The sequence below is a fragment of the Nipponia nippon genome, unplaced genomic scaffold, assembly GCF_047370975.1.
Source record: "Nipponia nippon isolate SJK-2023a ecotype South Korea unplaced genomic scaffold, ASM4737097v1 scaffold_1, whole genome shotgun sequence".
Classification (NCBI taxonomy): Eukaryota; Metazoa; Chordata; class Aves; order Pelecaniformes; family Threskiornithidae; genus Nipponia; species Nipponia nippon.
This window is the reverse complement of record NW_028262290.1, coordinates 78,661,064-78,680,961: the sequence shown is the minus strand read 5'-3', so window position 1 is coordinate 78,680,961 and position 19,898 is coordinate 78,661,064. Positions and strand designations below refer to the sequence as shown.

General features: G+C 37.5%; 1 protein-coding gene across 6 annotated transcripts in view; it reads left to right on the top strand.

The window, feature by feature from the left end:
• SEMA5A (semaphorin 5A) overlaps window positions 1-19,898 on the top strand; it is a 354,504-nt gene that overhangs the window by 130,010 nt on the left and 204,596 nt on the right. For all 6 annotated transcript variants that reach the window (XM_087760523.1, XM_087760512.1, XM_087760495.1 and 3 more), the window contains one exon: window positions 13,130-13,175. In XM_087760523.1, coding sequence (XP_087616649.1) covers window positions 13,130-13,175 — 46 coding nt within the window. The remainder of the gene's footprint in view (window positions 1-13,129; window positions 13,176-19,898) is intronic.

Here is a 19,898-nt window from a genome sequence, read left to right as displayed (position 1 = left end):
ACGCTGTTGTGTTTGGCCATGGAGAACTCACTTTAGAATGACTGCACTTGCCAGCAGGTTTCTCTAATTGCACATATTATTGATATTAATATATCTGTTTCACTACACATTTTTCTCTTGAAGCATTGTGCCAGACTATATGGTGAAAGTCATTGTATGTCATGGAGTCATAGATTCAGAGACTAGCAACCAGTTGTCAGGGTGCTGTAGTCCCAAAAATGCAAGTGTTGATCTTACTGATTATGCACCTTTTGCATGTAGTACCCGCTACCATGTAGAATGAATCCGTTCATTCTGAATATGATGTTGAGTTTTCTGCTCGTTTGCAGGAGTGATGTTTGCAGCCTTTCATAGTCTCAGCTGGCTGCACTGATGGTTTTTTTTTCTTAACGCACTGTTTGTAGTTACCTTTCACCCAGGGCCATCTGAACAGAGCATTGATATTACTGTACTTGTGCTATGGCCTGTGGATAAAATTTTAGTACAAGTTTCTTGTACATCTGCCTCACAGGATTCACATATCTGAAGAGCAGTTAGAATAATTAATTTTCTGTCCTAAGCCCCAGGTGTGCTCTCATAAAGACAGTGAGGAGAATACAGTGTTAATTACTCCTCCCTGGTGAAATATCTTTTGATACACAGTTATTTCTCTTAAAATATTCTAACTAACACTTCAGTACTGAAAAACTGATAACTGTGTGCAATGTGATTTCAGTAAGATCTGAACAGTTAAAAGTTCCTGTTCAGTTGTGAAAATGATAATTTGTAGCCCTCTAACATGGTTTTCCCTTCTCTACCCAATCAGTGGTAGAGAAGGGAAATGTGCGATGTGACACGTGACAAAGCTACCAAAACGGGGGGTGATGCTTGCACCTCTAGGCTTCTGCTTTAGTAAGATGGTGTTCTTTGAAACCAGAGGAATGATGAGGAATGATTTTCATAGCCAGGAGCTGTGTCCTGGCTCAGCTTAAGTTTATAATTGATTTTTTTTTTCACCTTAGTGGAGTTTAGTGAATTCTTCCCCCAAATTTCTCTGTCTTAGAAACCAAACAAAATAGTGTTGTGAAAATTTGACACTATTGGAAATTCTTAAATCCCTTTTCCATCACTGATATTCACTGTGGGTGATTCTCTTCCATTTTTGAAGTTCTACAGCTTCTAAAGAGGTTCATGACTTGTTTGTCTTCATAAGCAAGGTAGCGAAGATCCCAGCTGGGATCCAGACTGGATTCCTATTGGGAGCTGCCAATGTCATGCAGCTACGTAAAAAGACAGATATGATCTGATGATGCCTCAAAAGGTGTCTCCTGTAGTGACAGAGAACTATGGGTATCGTTGCCAAGGTTCTTGGGAGACTTTAAACTGTAGTAGTGTGTATTATTCTGCTTATATATGCTTAAACAAGGTTAACTGAAATTAGAAAGAGATGTAGGGAAGGGCTGCTAAAAGGCAAATGAAGAGGGCTGGAATTGTAGTGCAGGAAAACAAAGGCTGAGCGTGTGTGCAGTGCCTGCCCATAAATCCATCAGCAGGTACATCTAGGGAAGGAAATAGCTGTATAAACTACACAGTAGTGTTGGCAGAAAACCAAATCAGTTTAAGTTGGCCATGGGTAATTTAGTCAAGAAACAACGAGTTTTGTCACATTTTAGCAGTGCGAACCAAACAAGAACAGATATATTTTTGAGACAGAGTTCTCTGAATATATGACAGGGACATTATTCTATAGTATTCACCATAGGCAATGACTGGGAAGGTAATTACTAGTCCTATATTGCTAAGATTAGTCTTGCTTGTCCAGTTTGGGAAATAAAGGTGGTCTTCTCCTGTCTGCGGGTGTTCTGTAGTTGCTGAGCAAAAATAAATTTTTTACAATTTTATCTGCCCTCCCCTCCTCCCCTGCCTCTGCAGGTTGTCTTCCAGTCCTTGTGAGAAGTCTCTGGTTGATATTTTATTTTGTTCTGCAAAATGTCCAGTTCTCCTATAGGTCTTGAGTTGATTAATTTGAAGTCTCCTAGCCTTATTTCAGTTTCCTTACACCATCTGCAGAGATCTACAAATGTTACTACTCCAGTACTAGCACACACATTCACTTCAATCATCCAGTCCACCCTGGCACCGGTATTTCCCTTGCGCTGAGGAGTTGCCTAAGATTTGGAGCTACCCCTCTCTTTTCCTCTCCCACCACCCCCATTAGGGGGAGAGACTACTGATCCAAATGAAGTTTGGTTTTGGCTCAGTCTGGCTTGTTTCTGGAGTGTGCACAGTCACGTGTCTCTGAACGCAATAGAAACAAGTAACTGCAGCCTGTTTTGTTGTTCACCTTTCAAATTCCTCACAAATCCTGTACCTCAGCTGTGGGAAGTGTCTTTATTTCTTAGGTCACACTCATATACATTTCCTACCATGAAGTCCAATGCCTTTGAGTAGCTACTGCTTTAGTTTCTGAATATTGCTATACAGTACAGGTTCAATTATACCTCCTGTTTTAATTGTAAAAGGAGCTAGCACAACTTTCAGGTTTAATGAGGCTTGCACTTGTCTTTGTGTCAGAGTCACTTGACAATCATTAACGCCTTCCAGTGTAACAGGTCTGCTTAATAACATATATTGGATATGAAGCGTGAATGTTGTAATACTTTTGTTTTAAAACAGTGTCATTTGGTCTTCCATCAATCTGCTGTGAAAAAGGAGATATATGTGTACCATTGGCAAGGGCTTCAGAGGGAGACAAATATCTTCTAAAACGACTGATGAGTTAGCCTGGATCTCAGTAACAACCTACAGTTGCCCTGCTTGCCTGGGACATTTTTGCACAAATCATCCACGTAGAAAAAATCATTTAGATAGCTTTGCGAAATGGGGGAGTGGGGTGGAGGGGGTGGGGACAGACAGGGGAAAAGGCAGAGGGAGAAATTTATCTTGCCTGACTTTGATCAAACAGCCTAAAGTGCAGAGTGAGGACAAGCAAAGACTACAGTTCAATTTATGAAGCTGAATTAAGGGAAGAAGAATGATTTTTATTACAGTTGCTGGGTTTCAAAATTTGCATTTGAAGAATGTGACAGACTTTTCAGTGTTATGTCAAATGGGTCTAGATTTAATGTAGAAGGAACTTTTTTTCTGAATAGGTATGTGCTAAATTGTATGAGATTATACGTTTATGTAAAATGGAAAAAAAAGAAAATAGATTAATGAGAAACTATACAGACTAAATTCAGTATGGATGTAAACCAGTTGTTAGTACATTACGAAGACTATTGGCTTTTGACACAGGGCAATGTAGCTATGTTCCCATGAAACTGTATCTTTAAAATTTTCCCCAGGCATTGTACTTAGCATCACATATGACCTGACAGATAAAAATAAATGAGTTCTCTTGCAGTCTGAAACCTTCTAGAGAATTCATTTGTTTTCTTCAAAAAAAAAAAAAAAAACAACCCATATGGCAGGGCAGAATTTACTTTTATAATTAAGTGGCAGCAGTGAAGGATTACTCTCATGGCATTAGCTCCTCAGTAAACTCAAGGAAATGAGAGACTGCTTGTTTGTCTTATTCTGATAATCCTGATAAAATATTCAGATGAATATTTCTCTGTGTGTTATTTAGTGGACTGACTTAGCATCTAATCAAATATGATAATGATTTCTGTATTTTGAGATGCCAGTAAGCATGGAGATTCATGGATTTCCCCAAGAACAACCTTGCCTTCTTTTCCTATGTGGAAGCACTTTGCCATATGTCCTGCAGCGTTTTCTTTGTTTCTCTCTTGGAAAGGTCAATTGAGGGGGGGAAAAGACCAGCTCAAGGGAAGGATATAGTGGTGTCTGAATTGCCCTGGCATATAGAGCATTGCCTTTTTTTCTCCTCATTCCCTGACAATGCACTAAACACTTATCAGCTCTAGTTTTTATAAATCAAAAATTGTTAAAAGTGTTCCAGCCATTTTGGTAAAACAAGAGTCAACTAGAAGCATGTCTCAAACCCAGTAGGTTGGGGCAAAAATGTTGAGGTTCAAAATAATTCGTTACATTTTCCTTTTTATCCATTCTTTTTTCTCTTTTTTTTTGGTGACTTTTTTTTTTTTCTTAATGGTTTTATTCAGACCATGCAAGAAGAATTGTGTCAGAAGAAACTTGTTTGTTTAAAGGGAAAATGAAGTAATCCTCCTCCTCCCAAGCCTCCTGTGCTTGAAATGATGAACTGGTAGGAGCCTAGCTGGAGTTCATTCTTAAGATGTGGTAATTTATTCTTTAAAATTCAAGTTGGGCTAGTTCAGCTATACTTTAAAATTATATAGTTACTATCAGAAATGGGTCTCAAAGCTATTCAACTTTTTTTTAAAATTGTATAATATATATTTAGACATATCTTACATTATTTTTTACATAGAGCATCCTCATAATGGTGGCTTTCTCCTGTATGTTCTCCTGCAAGTTAATTAAACTTGCTTTGAGGGTTATAACTTGCCTTGATGTGGCTTACTGCCTCAGTCACTCCTTATCTTGCTGATGAAGGGCTGTAACAGTATGCCTTTTCACTTAATTAGATGTGTGTTTGGGAACATTAATTTGAACCATTACCACTACTTGCCATAATAACAGAAAGGCAAATTAAAGGATTCATTAACAGTGGTTTAAGAATCTCTAATAAAGGAATACATAACTGTACATGTTTGCTTCTTGCTGTTGTCTACTCCCAACATGAGAATCTGAGAGCTTCTTGTTAATGAGTTGCTCTGAGCACTACATATTGGGAGAATATACAGGCACCAGGAATTAGTGATATGTTCTTTGAACATCCATCTGGGTTTTATTGCTCCTCTAACACTTGGTTCAGGGTAATCAATGTCTGTCCTTCCACTGATCTGATCTAATCTAAGGTATGGTTTAATGTTAAATCTAAGAGAAATTATCATCCTACTGCTGCGGAAAGAGGAAGGTCTTTCTCCCCCTACTGCTTCTCTTTCCTACATTGCCTAATGGGTTCCTAAATGTTTTTAAAAGCTAATGCTTTGTACCTCTCCTGCTCATGCCTTGTTCCACTATGCAATTTTCTCCTCCTTTGCATCAGCTCTGGTAATAGTCTGGTTGTAGAGTAGCACTAGTCAATTCACTTACCCCACAAAAATTACTCATTCTCTTGTGTTGATTTAACGTCTTGCCATTTTAATTAGTGGTACTAACATGATGCATCATCAGAGGAGCCCTGGAGTTGACTTGGGGTAAGATGAAAAGAGAAATGGCACGGGTAAATGGGACTTCTTTGGCAGAGAACACTGCTATTTCAGAGTAAGCCATCTTTAGAAGTTACATCAGATGAGTGGTGTTCTGAAGGTACCTGTCTTTAATTGAAGTCATGACACACTTGATCTGTGCTAGCAGTAGTACATGTCCTGCTGCAGAATATGGCAACTTATGCCTTCTCTTGGTTCCTGGTTAAACTGTGTTCTCATGTCAGTTAGCTGCTCCTTTCTTCTGCAGTGAATGTTAGTCCAAACATATGGTTTTTGTCCTACATTGCCAGCAGTTTGGTCCTTGCTGAACTTGTCTACTTGTGTGTGCCTTTACGGCACTGAAATGCAAGGCAGGGAGCTACCAGCTGGCCAGAGGCTGATAACCATGATATAGAAGAAATCCTAGAGAGATCCCACTTGGAGCAGCAGTCAGGGCTGTGAAGGACTCTCCCCGCCTCTGAAACATTGGTGCCTTGCATGAGTTACTCCAGAGCCCTTGTGGATGCACTTGAGTGGTTGCACTCATGTTGTGAGAGGGCTGCTCGGATGCTAGGTAGGCGTGTGGGTCTCAGTGCTCATTCCAAGAGTACTGTCAGAAAAGTTAACAGTGCAATGATGCGTACTGTGTACATGACCTTCACCTCTCAAAATTTGATGGGAGCAAGATTGCATTTTATATAGAGATGTGTTGACATCATGTGCTTACCCTGGTATGCATCCTGCTTCTGAATTTCCACTGAAGGGAAGGGCTCCACTGGAAGCTAATGGCTCTAACAGAGGACGACAGCATGATCACAGGAGGGAAATTCAAGGCTGGCTTTGAAAATGTGGGCCATCGAGTTTACTATCTCCTTCAAGTACCTTTAGCATTAATGTGATCACTTACATAGTTTTTGATCATTTTGTTGTTGCAGTTTCTTTTCTTAATAAAATAATAAAATTTTAAGAAAAAGTCCAAACTTTGGCTACCTTAGACTATTTACCTTCCCCCTCCACCGCCCCCAGAAAAAAAATCAGCCCAAGCAAACTTTATGTGCCAAAGTTGATTACTGTAGGAAAGGAGGCCACAAAAGGTGCGAACTGTCTACAATTTCTGTTTATTTAAGCCCATTCCCATTATTGGTTTTTTGGAGGAGATATAACAGCAGCATTTAAATTTAATTTCAAATTAATCTTGAAAAGAAACAGAAGACTAATATGTTGAATATTGAAATGGTAGCAAGACCACATAGGATTTGCATGGCTGTTTATGTGGGTGAGTACTGTACAGTATATGCCATATCTGCCCAAATGTAAAAACTGGGGGCATATACTTTGAGATATGCATTGCAACATTAAAAAGTGTTAAAGATTTGGTCAGCCACTGTTATGAAATACAGGGTTAACGTTTTGGTTGAGGTGATATTTCAGGATAAATTTGAACCCAACAACACCTTACTAAATAAATAGCTGAGTAAGCTCACAAACTTGTCTGGTCTAAAGCATAATATTCAGAAAAGCCTTGATCTGCATGTGTCAGAGTTGCACAGGTGACAAATATTCTGAGGCCATCTCCAGCTGGGGGACTTGGATGCTGTGTATAAGCAGCAGGGGCCAACAGAAGATGGTAATGCATGTTTGAGATGACATGGTATGATGAGACTTCAGGAGGAGAGTGAGCTCCAGAGGTGCAGAGACAGGCCACTATTGCCTTTCTGCTTTTTCCTGGACAAGCCCATGGCAAGAAATACATAGAACCAATGCCCGGCTGTTGTTGGAAATCTGTGCAGGAGTGCTACGTTCTAGGATCTCTAGTTGCTGCTGAGGCTGTATGTAGAGCCACAGGGAAGTGAATGTAGTAAGATTTGCTAATCCTGAGGAGCAACCGTCAGAGAAGGAAATCAGATTTTACAGGACCTTTGAGTGAATTAATTTAGTTTATAATGGGATTCCTTCCTAACTGACTCCAATAGTGTTTTTCTTATTCTGTTTGCCAAGCTCAGTGTCTCACTGGTCAGCCTATGATCACCTGAGTCTTCCTTTTTGCCCTTTTGAATGTTAATAAAACATGGTTAGTCTTTCGTTCCTCAAGAATGCCTGTAATTTTAGAAATTATTAAAAAAGAGCAATAAGACGACCAAAAATCACTTCACCATGATTTTAAAGTTGAATTAGCATGACTTGCTAGTCTGAAAATATTTATTTCTGTGTATATGCTGTTTTCACATCTTTAGTGTTTATCAGTAAGCTACTTATTTCATTATTCTCATTTGCTGAGACAACTATTTCCTGCAAAATGCAGACAAAAAGTACTTATTGACTATTCTGCTTTTCATTATTGTAATTTGACCATTTTCATGTAATAGTTCAACTAGACCACTTGGATTAGGTTTCTTTTATTTCCAATGTATCATCCTTAGCTTTTTCACATATTTTTCTTCTCGTATTTTAATATAACCAAATGAATTTTCTACATCATAATTTTTTATTTATATTGATTATCTCCTTTCCTCCTACTCTTATTTCTTTTTGTTTTTTTTTTTTGTTTGTTTGTTTGTTTTATTTCCAATTGCTGATTTTACTGCACTGTAGAACTAGAATTGGCTTTTACCCCAAACTTTCTTGTCTTGATTGTGGAATCATGACTTCTGGCTTAATAGTTGATTCTTCCAGAGCTTATACTTTTAATTTTCAGTCTTAATATTTTTTTCTTCTAGTAAATTGAATAAAATATTCTTCTTTCATCTGAAATAGTTTATTGAAAGAAGTGCACAGGAAGGAATCTTTAACTGGTGTCATGGTTTAACCCCGGCTAGCAACTAAGCACTACGCCGCTGCTTGCTCACTCCCCCACCGGTGGGATGGGGGAGAGAATTGGAATGGTAAAAGGAGAAAACTCGTGGGTTGAGATAAGAACAGTTTAATAACTAAAGTAAAATAAAAATAGAACAGTAGTAATAGTAATAACAACAATAATAATAAAAACAAGTAATAATAGTACAATAGTAATACAAAGCAAGCGATACACTGTACAATTGCTCACCACCCACCGACGATGCCCAGCACATCCCCCAAGCAGCGATCGTTGCCCCCCCCCCCTCCCCCGGCCAACTCCCACCCGCTCCTATACTGAGCATGACGTCATATGGTATGGCATAGCCCCTTGGCCAGCCTGGGTCAGCTGTCCTGGCTGTGCTCCTTCCCAGCTTCTTGTGCACCCGGCAGAGCATGGGAAGCTGAAAAGTCCTTGACCAGTGTGAGCGCCACTTAGCAACAGCTTAGCACTACTTAGCAAGAAGCAAAGCATCAGTGTATCATCGACATTGTTCTCATCCTACAACCAAAACACAGCCCCATACCGGCTACCAAGACGAAAATTAACTCTATGCCAGCTGAAACCAGGACAACTGGTTTATTTCCAGGAGATCTGGCAGCATGTCTGGTCAGGCCTTGAGTTTCTGAGTTTTCTGCAAACCCTATTTATTGATTCAGACTTTCAATTGCATATGCATATGGGAGCTTGGGGTGGAGGTTTTTTTTGCTATCTTAGGAGTTTTTCAAAAGCTTAATCTATAGTACGTTTTCCTAAGCTGTATGTGCCACTTTTATGTTCTAATTCATGTCTGCGTTTGATGCAACAGTATTTATTGTTGTTGCATTCACGTTTTATAGCTTGCCGTTTCACAAAAAAAAAAGGTAAAGTGCTAGATTTAACAACCGTTACTAGCATGCTATACTTCTGAATCTTTATGTGTTTTCAATTGATTTTTGACATGGACTTGTTTAGGAACATATGGAAGATTAGTTTTATACTTTTATCTGTAGTCACGCTGAATTTAGTCACTGCAATAGATCGAAATACATTCTCGTCAAGGAGGTGAATGGAACATGTTTTTTGTGGTGCTTCACTCAGTTCCCACTGATATCAGTGGAAGTCTTTGCTATTGGGTTTAAGCAGGCTCTTGATTAACAGGTTTTAGTTATCATAGTTCAGCTAAGAAAGTAGTTCAGTGCTATGAATGTAAAGCAAAATGCTTATTGCCTGCTGGCTATCTGAAGGAATACAGGATGCTGCTTTATCTCAGAGTTAGTTGTGTTTTCTTCTCATTACAGTGTCCTTCTGTTTGCAGATTTATGTAACATATTTGCTTTCCTCATTCATTAAGCACCAAATGGAAACAAATTTACCAATTACCGCCAGTGTCAAATCAGTTTAATTCCAGCATGTAAAGTTGTATTTGTCTTGTTTTTATTACCACTGTATTTGGACACGAGACGGGCCTACATGCTAAGAGGTCTGTATCTATGCTTCAGAAATGTACTTGGTCATTTTTATTTCACATCTGTTGTTGCCTTCAAAGCATAAATGCACTAGAATAAAGCTAAACAGAGGTTGAAAAATAGCAGTCCAGGGCATAATCTCAATATTGTCACCTGTCTTGTGAGCTGCATAGTGGCTCTGCACATGTCATCAAAATTGGCACTGACTTTTTCGTTGGACTGCCAGATTTATTAATATCGTATTTCCAGTGTGGTTTTTTTACTGTCATGCTTATCTTTTTTTTTAGATTTTTCTCATATGTGTCCTTTTTGAATGAGTTCTCGCATGTTAGAGATGCATGCCTTAGAACGTTAAACAAACATAACAGGTATTTGTAGAGCTAAATGTTGTCCTGCAAGTTTTACTGAAGTGGGCATGTTTAGGTAGGAATAGCTCCGATTGCTCTTCGAGTGCTAGTTTGCCACTTGTCCTAGGATTATTTATGTAGTCACAGTCACTCTGTGCTGTTCATTTGCCCGGTTTACCTCTGTGTTGCTAAGGTGTAATGCTTTTACTACGTCTTGCACATTGCTTTTCTTCTTATTACACTTTCTTTCTGCTGGCTTTATGAAGCTGAAAATAATATTTTAATTGGTTATTGGCAGCCGCAGGAAGTTGAAAAATGTACACTAATTAGCTCTGGCTCTTGGCTCATTCAGATGAATATAGACATTTTAGTCCCCCTAACACTTATAGGGTCAATATTTTTAATTCCACACTCGATATATTAATGGGTAGAAGTGTTGTGCTTTACTGCGTAAGATACAAATCTCTTTTTCTAGGAAAAAAAACCCGACAAAACTTTCAGCCTCTGTTTTTCTTCAGGATGACACTGTATGTATTTATTAATTTAGAATTTTTACAATTTTGGACAATAGCTTACTTTTTAATGGGGCTGAAATGATGTCAGGATGAAAGACCATGAAAAGACATTAATAATTTGATAATCTATCTTAAAATGCCACATCAGTGATAAATCTTCAGTAGATATCTCAAGATGAAGTATGCATAGAGATTGACATGACACTATGCGAAGTACTGACCCGAAAACTAAAAGTGTGAGACCAGACTGTCTGCTCATATATGCTGCAACAGAGAATGCATTTATTTGTAGAGTGAGATGGGGCATTTATATGCCACTCCTGTGAGTCTGATACCGAGTTAAGAAAACAGTTTATACCTGCTGAGGATGCAGTTCAATTTCCCTGGAAGAAAAATGTTGTTCTGTTTCTGTAAGTGGAAAAAAGATTTGCAACAGCAGCGCAGTTGTAGGTTTCTTTAACTTTGATATCTGGAGTGAAAGAAGCACAATCAATGATGGTTGATGGAAGCTTTTATGAAATGAGATGAGGAGCAGACTAAGTATTTATGTTCCCTGCTGAATACTTCTAAGCAAGATATTTTGCAGATGGGAAGGTATTTTTTGTCCTTACAGAGAGAGCGTAGATGGGTTAGAAAGACTATATACATCGCTTCCTGACATTTCAGTGAAAGTCTTTCAAGTCAACTAACTCGTGGATGAAGCTTTGTGTAAACATCGTCCTGCAGTGTACTGTTTTCTTTGTTTGCCCACTTCAGGCCTCTTCATGACCCAAAACCAAGTATTTTAGTTATTTCTTTGTGCTGATTTATCTGCACTAATAACAAATATTCTGTCTTTATTTTACTTTCTCATGAATTCTTGCCCTTAATAGCCTGCCTCTTGCGTTTTGAGTAACTCCCTTTAGCAATATTCCTAGGACAGACTAGTGATCTCATTCCTGTACATCCACAATTTAAGTAGAATGTATATGTACTGGAGTCAATAAATAAATACACATAGCTGCACCCCAGAGTCCATAAATAAAGCTGACCATGATAGTGGTCATGTTTCTGAGATACATGCTTTGAAAAAAATATTTTTTGTTTTTTGCACACAGTTTGGGTTTGTTCCTCTCCCTCCCCCTCCACCGGCTAATTTAAAAAAAATTAATACAGCTGTAAACTCTATGTAAACAGGTTCTGACCATCTATGCCAATTAACAATACCTCATACCTCTTTGGAAAGAATTAAAATTATTATCTCAAAAAATGTGTCCTAATTTTAATTTGGATTACACTTCTGCCAGTTGCATGGATGTAATACTGCAGATAATTTGTGAATATTGCAAGTAATTACATTTAAAGTTTAAATTTACTCATCTCTTTGTTGTTTGGTTTTTTTATTACTTTAAGTGAATTTATTGAAATCTTAGAAATTAATGTTACAGATTTGTTGTGAATAAATTAAAATTGAAGTAATTAATATCAATCTTTCAAAAATGTCTTCCTTTTTATTTTTATCTGTAAAACATAATCACTCTGTAGTGGCATTGAAAAATCAGAATTACTTTAAATAAGGTAAAAATTAGGCAGAAGAGGACTGAAGAATATTATCTATGTGAAAATGTAGTAAAAAAAAAAAAGACATAATGAAAAGAAGAAAAAGAGGTGTGAGAAGAAACTAAGAGAGAAAGAAAAAAAATTGGGCAGGAGGAATATGGAAATGGAGCATGGAAGAGCCTTACCACAGACCTAGCACGAAAGAGCATCTGCAGTAGAGAAGGATGTGCTGAAATCGGTTCAAAGATGGTGTGGTATTTTTATGAGGGTCACGGACTGATACCATGAGCACTACCAACAGAGCTGGTTTATCAGAACAGGTGTAACAAGACAGTTGCTTTAAGTAGGTAGACACAGTAAGTTGGGAAGAGTTGTGATAGCGCACATATATTGCACCAGTATGTGCTGAAGGAAGTGGTTTGGTCAGTGGGGCATGCTCACCTTTCTGAGTATCCCAACCCACCACTTCCCCAGGTTTCAAGCAGTGCCTTTGCATCATGTCTTGTTCATGGTTTGCCTGAACTCCTCCCAAGTTCTGTAGGTGCAGCAATACTGCTGTAGAGAAAAAGTGGAGTGAGAAATCCTTTTGCAATAAAAGCATGGGCTTTTGAAAAATATGCTTGGTTCGTGTGTAGCTAGCTCCTGCTCTGTGTGGAAAAAAAATCCTTGGGTTTCAAAGAAATTAGACCGGGTATGACAGACTTCAATCAGAATTATGAAAACTCTGTGGCTTCTACAGACACTCTATCATACTTGGATCCTTTGCTTCAAGCTTTATGTATCTGTGTCTGAGCTAATTGTGTAAGGTTCCCATCATTATGGAGAGAAACGGACAGCTTTAATCTGCCTGTCATCTTATTCTTATTTAGGCATCTAACACTGGTCACGTGAATCTGCCAAAGCACTGAGTATTTCTTCACATTGATTATAAAGGAAGATTGGAGCAATGACTCAGATGTACATTTATGCAGTATAAATATCTACTTCATTCATATGCAGCCAGTCCTTCAAGCTGAAGATCTGTTTTAAAAATTGCCTTAGTCCTTAGCCCAAGGGGCTGTATGTTAAGATAGTCCTTCAAAGAAATTAGCGTCCTGACTACTAGTCACTTTTTAATTTTTTCCTGTCTTTTGTATTCATTAATTATGTTTTTATTTAAACACTAGTAACATTTTTTTTACTTAAACAGTAGTAACAATTAATTTCTGTCTACTATTTTTTTTAACCCCAGAAACTACCTCTTCAGGTTGCAGCTTGAGGACCTCTCTCTAATACAGGTATGCTGTATGTTTGTTTACTTAGTTTCTCTGCATGATGTAGGTAAGCAGATGTTTTAAAACAAATAATAAAGATATTCATGAGCTTAATAACTACAGATAAGTATGCATCTGGGTTTGTCCTCTTTGTGGCCCCATATTATATAAGTCATATTATCCATTTTAATTCCAGATTAGCCTTTGTCCCAGGCCATACAGACCTGATGTTAACTTACTCTGCTGTGATTTTGCTAGAGTGGATCTATAAAAAATGGAGGCTGGGAAGGAGGATCATGTTCTCTTAGAAAAATGTTCCAACTTATTATTGTGCAGCCCCAGTACTCAGAATTTGTTATTACAGAGAAAAGATATTTTTTTAAAATAATGCTAAATAAAAAATTTCATTCATACTTGCTAAAGGTAAATTAGGCAAATGAAACAGCAAATTTTCAAGGAAGAAATATAGTGTGAACACAGGTACCAGAATCTCAGTTTTGCATATAAGACAGTTATCTATTGTTTAAAACTTGTTAGAGCTTGGAAGGTGAAACAAAGCCTTATAGAGGCAGTTAAGCTTTATAGAAAGGTAAGTGAGAATCCCTGATCAATTTATTTTACCCTGAATTTCACCTGACTTCCATATACCAGCAATCTCATTTTCCCTCAGTCTTCTGAGTGGTGTTCCTTACTTAGGTTTTGTTGATTTTTCTCTTTCATTATTTTTAACCTTGACATCATTTCTAACCTTCATCATTCTTGTGTTCTTGGCTCTAAGAGTTGTTTTAAGTAAATTTGAGTTGGGTAACTTGCTAAGGTGTGGAAATAGAAAATCACAATGAAATAGAAATGTATGTTTTTTCATAATCTTTTCATTTATGCAATTTACAATGAATTAGCTTTAGATTCAGTACTGTGCTTATTATTCACAAAGTAGTACTATACAGTTAAATATGGAAAAGTACAATGCATTCAGGTAAGGCTGTCCTTGTGATTTGTGGAACACCTTGTGTATGCTTTAATTAGGCTTGCAGACTTCTTTTACATTCCCAGACTACTAGAAACAAGATCTGAAGTTGGCTTATAATTAATCAAAGTTGCAGTATTGATAAATATTCAATTTTGTTGCTAGTGCTTAAGGCTGTGATGCACCAAGCTCTTCTTTCACCTTGTGTGACATACTCGATATCCTGGCAAATAATTTGGGTTAAGTCCTCAAGATTCTTGTTGAGAGGCAACACTCAGAGGTCTCTGATGGTGCTGTTGTAGTTTTTTCTGCTAATTCACAGATGGAAGTTCACAGCTTTCCTCTGTTAGGATAAGCATCAGTAGGCTGAATTCACTAATGAAGGAGGAATCTGTGGATTGCAGAGGTTTATATTTGTGCTGACTTGACTCAAACACCCTCCCACCCCAATCAGCAAAAAGATATAAAATGAGGACAGAAATCATACTGTTGATGTTATACTAGGTTACTAGGTTTTGGTCTTATGAATGTGCAGAAGCCTTTAAACAGTCTTCTCAAGTTGACTTTTGGTAAAGTTTCTTATTCTGTCTTCAGTGCTATAGCACCACTGGTTTGCCTTTTTCCACAACCCTTTAGGGAGATTGTATTTCTAAATCAAAACCAAAGTATGTATTTTTTTTTCCTTCATCAGCAAATCTTTACTACCCCTACTCAAGTTTTTTCCCTTATTTTCAAATCTACCATTATGACTTCTTCATATTTGTCCTTCACAGATCTTCTCTTCCTCTTCTTCTCCTCTGCTTCCCTTCTGGTTCTGTTAGAGCATCTCAGGACAGCCCTTATCCAAAAGATGTGTTACCTTGGATGTGCCAGTTATGGCACCTCCAGATCAACTGTGAGGTGGCTGAAGCCTTTGTTTTGATGCAAGTAAGCCAGGATGTAAGGTGTATTGTTTAAGACTCCCAGGCTCGTTACACAACACACTCAGGTCATCTTGTAATCTGGTATGAAAGTATGAAGTTAGTTACTGATCTTATAGTCATAAAAGTAGGTTTGGGAGAGCTCTCAAGAGGCCGTTTAGCCCTCACAGGTACCCCAGGGCAGGATCAGGGGTCAGTGCTGCTGTCCTTACTGGTGGTTACTGGTCTGAACTGTTCTTACAAGTCTTCAGCCATAAAGATGCACAGCTTTTCTCAGCCTTTGTTGAGAAGTGTTAAGACACAAAGAGAGTCTCTGTCTCATGCTGGAAAGTGTGAAAGCTTTAGTAATGAGACAGTAAGCATTCCTGTGGAAACTTGGAATTCAAACTTACCAGCTACCAACCTGAAACCCACCTGGACCCAAGAGTGTATGTACCAAATGATTCACTGAGATTTACAGACCTTTCAGGTAAGTTTTGTTGGAACGACAGAATCCTAGCTGCAATCCCTGTCATCCCAACATATTGTATAGGATTACCTCAGGTATAATTGAAGTAAACTTTGATATCTGAAACTTTAGGGCATGTGAAGTTTCTCTCATTTACATGTGGTGAAAGAAATACTTTGAACAGGATTAGAGGATATGAAGTTTACCAAGTTAGCAATTAAAAATTTCAGTATTTTGAAGCTCCAGACCTTTCAAACCTGAAACTCTATTATGGTTGAGGGAGGTAGGAACAAAAGTGAAGAGCAAAGTAAAAGTTATGTGAAATCCTTGCAAAACAGAATGACGTAATTTCACAGGAGAAACAAAGCATACTGTTGTTTAACTAGTTAATACCGTATATGCTAGTTAGCATTTGTTTGCCGAGGGACTGAACACGTTGACACTTTATGTATGGACAGAACTTTTCTTTTAGCATTTCCTTGCTTCACACAGTTGTTGTCATAATAATAATGTAAAACCCCAGTTTAATTCTTCTACTTATGTTGCTCACTTTGATTTCTTTGCATGAACCAGCCTTTGTAAAAACATGCAGATGTTTCACAACTTAATAAACTGTTTTCGCATCTGGAAGAAAAGGCACATGGTGAAGTGCTAGCTGTAAGAAGCTTTCAGTGTAGCACAATTACAATACAAAAGGGATAGAAACAAGACAACCTATATGTCTGTTGTTTAATTATTTTAGAAAATTGCTCAAGCTCTATCTTTGCTATTGTGTGTCTGAAGAAGGAGGAAAATTGCTGACTTTTCCTCATGCACAGCAAATACTTCCAGCATGGAAGCAAGGGTGATTGTTACAATTTGCATCCTTCTTTTCTACAGTTTTCAGTTAGATTCTTGTAACTGTTTATTTCCTTTACATTGATGCTTTGATTTTTTTAGTTTGATTCATCAGTTTAATCTTATAGTACATTTCTATCTGGAAAATAAAGGGAATGCCTAAAACTTAATCTTGACCGTTGATGTACTTCAGTTATTTTTGTATAAACAAGTTTCCTTGTCTGTCATGCTTAAGTGTCTGTTGGAATGTGTTGTTAGTTTGTCCACACACTGCTGTTACGAAGATAAAAGGCTTCATGTTGCATGTAACAAACTGAAACAGTAAGGATCATTTAGTTATGGCAAAAGGATCTTTGCAAATCTTTAGTTTACAAATTTCCATATGTTTTTTTAAAAGATAGGCATTTTATAAGTAAAGCATTACTTTGGAATATTATCGGACATTGCAATATTATCAGATATTGTTTTGTCATAGGAAAGCTCTCTAAAAAGGAATAAAGTAGAATAATGACTCCTTGTTTGTAAACTTTTGCAAAAATTACTTTGGGCCAAAATATGTGTATGCCCTGTTTTCTACAAGTGTACACCTAGAAAATAGTTTTGAAATATAAGATAAACTTCCTTTAAAAAAAAGACAAAACCAGACAGCCATTTGAAATGCAAGTTCTCACAAAAGAAATGCAGAACAGAGATTCGTGTATTAAAAGGGTACTGTTTCCATCAGTTTAGTGAAAGTTAATCCCTTGTAAAAGTGCGGGTTAGGGTGCTACTAGATTGCATCAGACAGGATGTGTATCCAAACGTGAGCTAGGACTATGCAGTGAGACATCGTTGCCCATTGTGGGTACATCAGAGTTGTCGTCCCACATGTCACGGTTCTGTGCTCTGTACTTTATAGGAAAAGCCTGTTGTTTGAGTAAGCAAGTTTCCTATCATAGTGTCTGTAGCAAACCAGTGTTTGATGTGTCTCAGCAATTTCCTTTGTGTAGCAGAATAAAGAAGACTAAAACGAGTGAAAGCCTCTTAAGCTCTTGCCGGAAAAGCCTAAGAGTCAAATTGTTCAAAGCTGACTGTTGGAACAATCCGCACATAGCGATTATGGATTAGGAAAGAAGCAGTCACTGGGCTGTGGTTGTAGAAGGACAAATATTTTATAACTCTTGCTACAGCAATAGTAGGCTCACAGACTCAAAAGGCCTGACTCTGCATGGTTTTGTTTTGTGAGTTTTGCTCTGTTATTGCTCACCTCAAGTAGTAGTAGAATACTGCATAAAATCATTCGCCAAGACAAAGCTGGATTTCCTGAAAACTCTCTTATATTCCTTAAAATGTAAAAGCAGAAATCTAAATAGTAGTGGTTAAGTGAATAGACTTGTTTTCAAAAATGTTTTTAAAAAAGATGATATCTAGCCAATGTCAGAATTAATAGTGGGGCTTTGACATCATGTAGAGGATGGCTCTAACAGGTGTCTTTTTTTCACCTTTTTTTTTTTCCAAATTCTTTGAAAAGAGAGCTTCTAAATTCAAACATTTGTTTGTGTCTACCTACATGGCAAGTTTGCTGATGTATCTGTAAAGAGTGAAAAGCTAATACATGCTGGCTTATAAGTGTTTATGCCACAATTGCCATAAATATTTTTACAAGCCAGCATGTATAAGCTTTTCACAAACCTGATAGAATGTGTGCATCTCTTCTTCATCCGCAAGAACTTCTTTACAAGCTCAGATTGTTAAGGCATTTACAGGGCACATGCTTGAGTTTGCCTTTCTCATCTGAATCTTCTATCTCTGAGGCCTATTCTCAGTTTGAGGTGCCCAGAAGGTTGAATATGAGCCTGTTCCACCTGCTCCTGTAGTTACATAATTCTCCTGAGATTTTATTCTCACGCTGTATCTGCACATCTTTCAGTTAGACATACACATGCCTCAAAGTCCATTTTTAAAGGCAGTTTTAGCCCCTAGTTTACCGCAAGATTCAAATTAAATTCTTTATGCAGGCTAAGAAGGTTGGACGTTCTTTTTACTGTGTTTTACTCAACTTTTAAGTTCTGGAATCTTGAGGTTTTGGGGTTTTTTTATGTGTGTGTGTATACACACCCATTAATGAGGCATTCAAGGAATTAAAGCCAAGATTGGATCTATGAATTGTCAGGAAAAGGAGCTACTTTGGAGAATGAATTTCACCAAAGGGAATTCGTGCTGGTGTTTACATGTGTCAAGAGTGTCTGAAATACCTGTTACATATGATAGTTCACATTTATGTGAGTCATTAATGGCTAGATGGTAGGCTAAATAATGAGTTAAGTAAATTGCAATATGCTTTGAATATATACTTTGTGTTTATCTAGGTTAAACAAAGAGTCAATCTGCCCTCATGATTGAGGTTTTTTACAAATAAACTCATATGTGTAACCTGAAACACTTTTATAAATTTTTACCTTAATTGTAATACAGAATATGATTCACTTGATTTTTAATTTTTTTTTAAAGGAACTGAATATTTACCAGGGTTGTAATCCCATTTTGAAAATAACAATTGCTTGTTATTATTATGAACTGAGATCATATTATGTGTTTTGTGAGAGACTTTCATAACCTTAGTTTGTCTTTTTAGCTAAGGTGGTATTTGGCCCAATCTAGAGAGAGTGGTGTTCCAATAGAGGCACAATTCACTCAGACTCTCCTTAGAGTTCATTTTTGGGACAGTGCCCTAGGGCTCCCTTTGCTATGAACAAAATGAAAGCTTGTAAGAAGTCATCATGTAGAATCAAATCTTTAATTTATGCTGATATCAAAAACTTTCAGTTATAATCAACAACTTCAGAGATAAAGGTAAGGAAGCTAAGCTTTAATCTTTTCATCTCCTTAATTTGTTGAGTTGCCAAATAAATAGAACCCATTAAAAGGCAGCTTAATGCTTTTTCTAAAACTTCAGTTCACTGTATTTCAGTCCATTTATTTTTTCTGTTGTATGTTACTTACAGTCACTAGTTGTGTAATAGATGTCTGATTTGTGAGATACATGAAAGAAACCTAATGAACCATCATTTTATTTTGAGGTGAAGCCACCTGTGCAGAAAAGGAGACGCAAGAAAAACTTTCTCTGATTTCAAAATTGAAGGCATAAGGGAACTAACCTAAGGATGTCCTTAACTTGTGACAGCCATAGGTTGGCAATATTGAAATGCAAAGCAGAATGAGATTTAACATTCTATTTGGGTTCCTAAGGGGGGAAAAAACCAAACAAGACAAATGAAAAACACCTTCTGTCAGGTTCTCCTGTGCCTGATATCTACTTAAGAGTGAGGGGAATAGAGAGTATTCCTCCCTATTACAGATGTTTTTTCCCCTACTTTATGCAAAGGAAGCATTAGCCACCAAAACATTATTTCTGCTTGGGCCCTTCACATTTGTGTCTGGGACGCATGAATGAAAAAGGGATAAGCAGAGCAGATAAGTCAGTGTTACTTTTGATGCTGTTCCAAGTTCCTCAAAAGCTTGGAAGCGGAGGGAGCAACTAGTGCTCATAGAACTTCTCCAAAGGAGACTGCGGTGAGAAAGTTGCAGAGTGACCA